This window comes from Curcuma longa, chromosome 5 (assembly GCF_044706935.1).
Source record: "Curcuma longa cultivar G26 ecotype Majalengka, Jawa Barat chromosome 5, ITB_CL_G26_1.1, whole genome shotgun sequence".
In the NCBI taxonomy this organism is placed as follows: Eukaryota; Viridiplantae; Streptophyta; class Magnoliopsida; order Zingiberales; family Zingiberaceae; genus Curcuma; species Curcuma longa.
In genome coordinates, this window is record NC_133865.1 from 10,933,607 (window position 1) to 10,942,058 (window position 8,452).

The 8,452-nt window shown below is 40.7% G+C and overlaps 1 protein-coding gene and 1 pseudogene across 1 annotated transcript; one reads left to right on the forward strand and one right to left on the reverse strand.

The window, feature by feature from the left end:
• Window positions 1-1,468: 1,468 nt before the first annotated feature.
• On the reverse strand, window positions 1,469-3,080 carry LOC141830060 (uncharacterized). Its single transcript, XM_074717540.1, has 3 exons — window positions 2,871-3,080; window positions 2,254-2,381; window positions 1,469-2,159 (listed from the first exon to the last, which is right to left on the reverse strand). Exons 1-3 carry the CDS (start codon window positions 3,078-3,080, stop codon window positions 1,469-1,471), a joined length of 1,029 nt encoding a protein of 342 aa, XP_074573641.1.
• Window positions 3,081-5,763: 2,683 nt separating this feature from the next.
• On the forward strand, window positions 5,764-6,480 carry LOC141829870 (uncharacterized; annotated as a pseudogene).
• Window positions 6,481-8,452: the final 1,972 nt, after the last annotated feature.

Consider the following 8,452-nt stretch of genomic DNA (forward strand, 5'->3'; position numbering starts at 1 on the left):
ATGTTTTCAATGGTTTTTCATTTTTTGTCTGACTCTTAGTCTCTCACATTCAAACACCCCCATAGCATCTTTTGAGCTCCGAAAAGCACAGCTGGTGAAAAATTCCTAATGTCATGTAATTTCAGCCATTACATTATTGAAATTATGAAAATTCACCTTTAAAATCCTAAGCTCAAATTTATTTCATACTTGTAGGCTAACCAAGCCTGGTATTAGATTTGGCTCAGTGAACCCAACAACAATTATCTATAACCGAGCTTGACATTAGATTTGGCTCAGCAAACCCAAAAACAATTGCTGAATTCAAGAGCTGAGGCAGAGATTCTACTTGCTTTGCGGTACTAGGTTGCAGTGTTGAGAGAGCTGGAATGCAATGGATTTTAGTCATTTTATTAATGCATCATTACAAATTTACCTGCATCACATGTGAACTTATGTGTAAATTCTTCACACGTTGACTGCCTGTTTAACTCATTTCATCAATTTTCTTGTATGTTTTTAATTGTTGTAGTAGGAGACAAGTACCTGAAAGCCTTTGTGATATCGTAACCAGAGATCTGTCTGCTGGATAGAACTGCTGAAGATGAGTAGCTCGAGGCATGCAATGTGGCTCGACGGTGTCTGGGATCTGGCAAAGGGTTCTGAGGAGGTTGGTGGTCCAGAGAAAGAACAAACATCCAGTGTAGAGAACAAATAAGCATCAGATGCGCGATGCTCTCTCAGCTTGGCAAGGCTTGCCAATGGCACGGAATAGCGTCCATGATACAAGTGTAATCGTGATTGATTTAAGAAGAAACCAAAAGGTTGTCTGATTTCAAGTGATAAATAAGTCTGTCGAACAAAATGAGTTTTAAGAGCTCCCTCCAGCAAGAAAGCAATTCGTCGAAGGGATGATGATGTTTGTACAGATGACATGATATAATGCAAACGTTCGTCGAAGATGGTTCCTTCTTTTATTATCTAAAATCACGTTCAGCTCTATCCTTTCCTGTGTTCTGAAGTGATAGAGACCTGAGTCTTGTTTATCTCATGATCTGAAGGATTTTAGTCTATCCTCAAAATGTTAATTGGTCAGATAAAGTTCTCGACAGAGACTGAGTTTTAATGGAATCATGAACCTCAATCCTTTCTCACTGCGAGCAAAGAAGATATTTGATTTATATAAAGATTACTCGAAAATACAAACCTAATTTACCTGAGCAGGTTTTGGGTTTAGCGACCATATTCATCGATCCGTGGGCTCTGCTATAGTTCAATCTTAGAGCCTTCTCTGGGCCTGGCCCATAAAGGCCTTGATGTTCGTCCAACTCGAGCAACAGCTAATCACAGGTGCAAAACAAACTGACACAAGAAGCAGTTTGGAACACATGCAAGCATATTTTTACGCACGCAACTATATATGCATGCCCACTTTAGCAGAATACAAGACACAAAACGACTGCAAAATCGAGCAGCACACCATGATCGATCAAAGCAAAGACTTGAGCGATCGAGCTTTCATCCTCTTCCTACCTCTCTTCCTGTAGCTCTTATAATAATTGCCGCGATTATTGGTGTTCCTCGATGCGCTACCTCCTTCATCGGCGCCACCGCCTCCGCCTTCTGCATTGTCCACGCCGTCACCGCTGTCCTCCTCTTCATCCTCGCCAGCAATCGTCACGGCTGAGACGTCGTACACAATCCTGTTATCCTCTCCATCTTCGCTGTTGTGTTCATTTTTATCGAGAGCAAAACCACGAGCGCCACTGATATCGCTACTTCGGAAGCCGCTTCTAGTCTTCCCGCGCCAAGGGCCGAAGCCGGAATAGTAATAGTAGAAGTCAGAGTCATCGGTGGCGGCGGCATCGGATACGTCGGTCTTCTTCTTTCTCCCAGTCCCGGCGTGGCCTTCCCTGCTTGCCTCGGCTGCGACCTTGCTGGCATTGTATGATCGGAGCTGCGCAAGATGGTAACTGCAGAGGGAATGCGGGTGCTCCGCCGGCCGCTTGCAGCGCCACCCCCTTCCGTCGCTCTTCTTGCAGCTCCCACCAGTCCTCTCCTCTTCCTCCTCCTCCTCCTTAACTACCGCAATTACATTCTCCTTCTTCTTCGTCTTCTTATTCTTCTTCTTCTTCCTCTTAATGTTTCTCATCTTCCCGGTCTTCTTCCTTGCTTCCTCCCTGCAAAAAAAAAAAAAAAAAAAGAACGAAAAAAAAATTGCTTTTGGAGAAGAAGAAGAAGAGATGTCGAGGGTTAGGTCAGGGCGAAGCATACCGTTCAACACTGGCAGTGGCCTCAGCCTCGTTTTTGAACGGATTTCCGGTAATGCCCCTGTCCTCGCCCGCTTCCGCTTTCACTGCATTCCCCGTAATGCCCTCGCCGTCTTCTTCCTCCTCTTCCTCCTGCCAATACTCGGATTATTTTAAGTCGAATCGAATCGACTCCGCATGAAACCCGCCGCAGAGATCCACAAAGAAGCAGAAAGAACGTCTCAGTAATAAGATTGGAAAAGCTGCGCGCGTTATCGGTACTGTTGAGATCGATCAGAAGCAACTAGGGTTTTCTTTATCGAATCCATAAATACGAAGGAACCACAAGTAATTAGTCGCGCAGTGGATGCGGATATAGGAGTGGATTCTCTTCGGGGAATCGACTCCTCTGCTGCCTTCGACATTAGGGTTTAATGAATCCCAGCTTTAGGAGAAAGTTGGGAGCCAAGGAATAAAAAACCCTAACTGTTGGAGGAGGCGATATTTAAGCTACGAGGAGCTAAATAGAACCAAAATAATTGGAATTTAGATCTCCCGAGCTGATTCAGAAACAAAAGGAAGCGCCCTTGCAGGAAAACGAAGAGGACTGCTACTAGTGCGGATAGATGGGATGGATCGTACCTGATCGAAAGCCGGTATGAGGTCGAGGAACATCAGGTCGTCCCAGGGGGAGCGGTTCAGCTCGCACAGAATCGCGGCGGCGTCGGGAGAGAAGGCAACATTCGATTCCAACGACTGCTGCGACGGCGGCCGCGGCAGCGGACTAGGGGAGGAGGAGAAGGAGGCGGAGACGGTGCCCAGCAGCCGAGCGGCGCATTTACGGATGCGCATGGCAGATTTCCAGCGGAAGGTAGGCGCAAGCAGCTGGGGGGGCCGAGCCGCCGCCCCGCCGCCGACAGCTGCGGGGAACAAATAGGTGCGCGGTGGTGGCGGCTTCGCAGGTTTCCTTCCTGCTCGGGACACTTTCTTGGCGACGCTCTCGATCCCTGGAAAACTGTTTTTTATTTTTTATTTTTTATTTTTAAAAAAATCTGATTTTCTGTTCATTAGTTGGAATATTAGATCCGAAATATAATCTAAATAAATATCAGCGCTACAAAACAGCGTCGCCCACTAAGTTACCTCCCTTTCTGTTGCAAACCGCATGCGGGTCCAGCGTTAGTTTTTATAGACGTCCAATCACATGCCACGGTAAGCCATTAGTAGACGCCACGATGAAAGGAAAACGTGGTAGTGGTTGGCGAGAATACGCTGGTCCACTGGGAAAAAAAAGATATTCCTTTTCTTTGGTTTCTGGACTGCACCATAAAAGGACTTATGCACCCGACCAAGATTACGCATATACCCTCATGTTTTCTCTTATTTTTAACTCATTTTATTTACTTGTTTTTTGACTTATTATTTTATTTTCTTGTTGGGTACATAGATGACTTTATTAAAAAAAAATGATAATCCTAGTTATCCCATGGAAGTTTCCCACCGACCACCAGGGTAAATTGGAAATGCACACAGCGGCCAATCCAAACGCCAAACATCCTTTGATTGCGTTCCCTATTTGAAGGAAAATTCCTGTAAATACGTCTTCGAACCACAGGTGTACATAGATGACTTTATAAAAAATGATAAATCCTAGTCAGTCTCATGGACTCAATCTCTTTCAGTTTCCCACCGACCACCAGGGTTTGTGCTCCAGATGCCCAGCATCATTTGATTGCATTCCCGAGGAAAATTTCTGCAAATACGCCGCAGCTGGGGATTTCGCCATTTTAATGCCCCGGGGATTACATAGATGACTTTATAGATGATATAGTTAGTTGCTTCTAGAATTTCTCTCTTTCATTTTGTGCTTCGAAGCGAGGTAATTTCGCCATTTTAATGTTGTTATGGTATGATTGATAGAGTTGGAGATATAAAATGAGTTAAGGGGGGTCATATGACCCCCAAAAGTTTGGAATATAATATACACACATGCTGAAAAACACTTAATTTGGGCATGTTTTAATTCTATTTAGAAGATTTATGGTTTCTAATTGTGGAACTAATTCCAGAGTTGAAAGAAAAAAAAAAGAGTCAAGGTCAGCTATTGATGTTCTGAAACCTAGTGAGTAATTTGGAGAAGATCTATCCCATCACGGCATGAGCTAGCAGATCAAAGGAGTGGTGGTGCACTTAATTGGGTGGTTCCATAGCCAGCGGAGTAGTCAATTCATCAGACACTTAATTTTAGCAAAAAAAAAAAATATTAAAGGAGCATCTCTTTTTAATTTATCATATTATCCCAAATTTTTTTGTCAAATTAACTTCTATAAACCCATCTAAACGGCACTTCATTTATAATTTTTGTTAAATTATCATTTTTAGTCAAAACTTCCAAATGAATTATAATTTTTTAAAATATTAAATAATTATTAAAAAATAAATTTTATATTACATCTTCAAATCATAATAGTTACATCTTTAATATTTAGTGCTCTCACAATAAATTCTAAAAAAAATCTCTCATATATTGGATCAATACCCAAAGGAGAGCGAGGCTAGCAAGGATTTAATCAAGATTTTCTAATATCATAGACCATAACTACATATGTAATTAATCCTTTACAAGTTATAGCAAGGAAGTAATAAAAATATCAAAAAATAAAATGAAAAATAAAAATATAATAATCTTAATCAAAATTAGCAATGAAGAAATTTTATCTAATACTATTACATGATCATTTCATTCTATGAAGTGGCTAAATGAGCAAAAAATGATCATGTAGAGGACAATGAGTCCACCCATACTTTCAAAGTAACTAAAAAATCTCAAAAATGACCATGTGACATTTTTTTTAATCAAAGCTATTATATGGTTAATTTTTATATTTTTTAAATCTAAATAAATCGATGCAATTTAGGAAGTCATTAGAATTCAACAATACTTTCAAAGTGACAAAACGAGTCAAAAATGCTTATGTAACCCAAACTTTTACATGTGAATCCTTTTTTAAAATATTAATAGAATGATGTACTCTATGAACTCATTAGAATTCTATGTTTTCAAAGAGATCAAATGAATCCAAAATAGTCATGTAATATAATACATGATCATTTTGAGTCTTTTTTATCTGAATAATTATTTGCACTTTATGCCATTGGAGTATCCCATGCGTTCAAACTGACAAAGCAACTTTAAAATGTCTATGTAACAGTTTTAGCAAAAATATTAATTGGTCATTTTGAGTCATTTTTTAATATGAATAGATAAATGACAGAACTCTTCCATGAACATGTTTTACCATTTTTAATCTTGTTATGGATCTTAGGAGGTGCTTGGTAGGCGGGTTTAGAAGAGGGGAATGGGAATGAAATCTATTTCATTCTCATTCTTAATGTTTGATAGACGGGAATGGAAATCAAAATAAGGATTTGATATTCCTGATTTCATATCCTACCCCTCTCCCGGTTATCGCTAAACCCATTCCCATCGGGCACAATTTTTTTTTTCTGTGGACAGCAGTACCCCGCGCCCTAATACTCGCCGTCGTGCCTGGCGCAGTGGCCGGGGCTGCCGTTCCCGTCGACGGCCGCCTTCCTGCCGACCAACTTCACCATCCTGGCGCAGCACGCGTGGCGCACGCTGACGCTCGGCCTCGGCACCAAGAAGTCCAAGGCGATCATCTTCGTGTTCGGGAGCGAGGCAATGCGGGCGGCGGTGGATCCGCAGTGGCCGCGCGTCCTGCCGCTCAGAGACGTCAACCGGTGACTCATCCGCGGCCTCCCCGGATGCGAGATGTCGCGGTTCAAGTTCTGGAAGGGCTGCCTCACCTTCTACTGCAAAAGGTTGGAATCCGCCAACCTAGCGGCCCCACACGATCGGCCCCCCGATCATCTGTGGAGAGGTAAATCACGGTGAATGCGGGACTGACCAGGGCATGGTGGCCGAGGGATTTGGAAACATGGCACAGATTGATGTTATCGCAAATGCAACCATGAGCCCTCGAACCGCCCACCTCATGCTGCAAGCACCCATGCCCTGACCAGCTGACCCCGCCCGTGGGGGCGCTGCCTCACCTTCTACGTCTACGCCATGCGCCGCCTCAGCGCCGCCGGGTTCGCCTACGCAGACGACCTCCGGAGAATCCTCGAGGCCATCGTTGCACTCAACGACTTCTTGGACCACACCGCCATGCTCGCCCTCCCCAGCCAGCGGAGCATCACCTTCCAGAATCCGACGGCGGTGGCGCACTGAGATCGAGATCCAAGATGAGATTTTTTTTTTTTTTTGTAAAACTCGTTCCTTTTTTGTTTGCTCTCTATGAATTCTTCAATAGCTACCTCGATCCCAAATCCGGCGGCGGTGGCGCACTGAGATCGTGATCCAAGATGAGATTTGCATTTTCTTTTTGGGTAAAGATTGCTTCTTTTTTTCGTTTGCTGCCTTCGAACTCTTGGATGAATAAGACATCCTTCATTTGTCGTCTATGTAATTGTTCTAAAAGAGATCTTCCTTTGCTTTTCAAGTTGTAAATTCCAGAGATCGTTCTTATTACTTCTGTAAAGATCTGTTTCCCTTTTCTATTTGTTGTTAAAATAAACTCAATTTATTATTTGTTATAAAACTTGTCAGTTTTATGGTAGTTTTATGGTTGAGCAGCTCGAGACAGACCTCATTTCTTATATTATTTTTCTCAAGTTGAAAGAAAATTACAAAAAAAGCTTTTTGCAGCTGAATAAAACTATCAAACTAGTGAAGTAAACAGAAAAGAAGAGTTCAGGTTTTTGTAGCACTACGGTTGGTTATTTTGATTATGTATTATGTAAGATGATTGTATTTTGGACGATGATTTATTGTGGACAATTATGCCTTTTGTATATTGGGATTAAAGAAAAATATTCATCATACTGTATGTTTTTTAAACTAAAATGGTTTTGTCTATGACTCTATATGATTACTTTTGTTTTTTACATATAAGGGTAAAATGAAAATTTTGACTGATTCTCATTCCATAATTTAAGTCAAATCAAACAACATTAATGAGAATAATATCCATTCCAGTATCTATACCAAGCATTAAAAATTTGATAATTATTTCCATTACCATTAACTGCTCAATCAAAATCATTATCATTTCCATTACCGAATGTATACTAAACGCCTCCTTAAAAATCCACCAACGCATTTTGTGTGCCCAAATGAGTTGAAAATAGCTACGGAGTATTTTTATCCAAAATTACTACGCCCATTTTTAGTCATTTTTTAAATATGAATAGATAGATACTATAGGATCACATTGTGCAACTAGAGGGGTGTGAATAAGCGTAAATCAATTTTGATGTTCATTTAATTATTTGTCTCTATGCTTATTTAGCTTGCATAGTAAAAATATATTTAAAAAATAAACACAGAAAAGAGACAATAATACGCAACATTTTACGAGGTTCGAAACTCGTGATTTCTAATCCCACTTCGATGGATTAACCCTATCACACAATTATCTTTCCTCCGTTTAGACACTCACAGGATGAGAAATCTCATATAATTCTTATTCTTATAGATAGACAAAATAAATACAAAAATACAAATCCAAAAGCAAAAACAATAATATGAAATGGAAATTACGAAACCAAAATTGAAAAGAAACTTGTTGCTGGTTGTTTGATTGCTTTAGGTCACTGTAAGTAGTTCAAGATGGCTCTAGAATGCATCACTATCTCTGGAATTAATCACCAACTGCTACTTCAAAAACTCCACAAGATAAACTTATATAAAGTTTTCTTCCTACCATAGTTGACTATAATATACTCACTACAAAAATATGGAGTATCAACAACGAAAATCAACGACGAATATTTTTTGTCGTAAATTAATGATGACATTTGCGATAAAATATATTTTCATCATTAATTTGCAATGAAATTTGTGACGAAATTTTTTTTGTTGCAGATGTTGCGATGTAATAATTTTCGTCACAAAAATCATCACAAAACTAACGTTTGTTGCAAAAATCATTACTATTTGACGACGAATTTCGCGACGAAGATGGTTTTGCCATCAAAAACCCTAACTTAAATCGATCTCGACTTTCCCTTTCTCCTTCCTTCACGATTTCTCTCTGATCTCGTGACCCTAAACTTCTCCTCAGTGATCCCGCGACCCCGATTCTGACTCCCTCCGATTTTCTCCTCTCTAATCTCTCCGGTGACTACGACGGCGACTACGA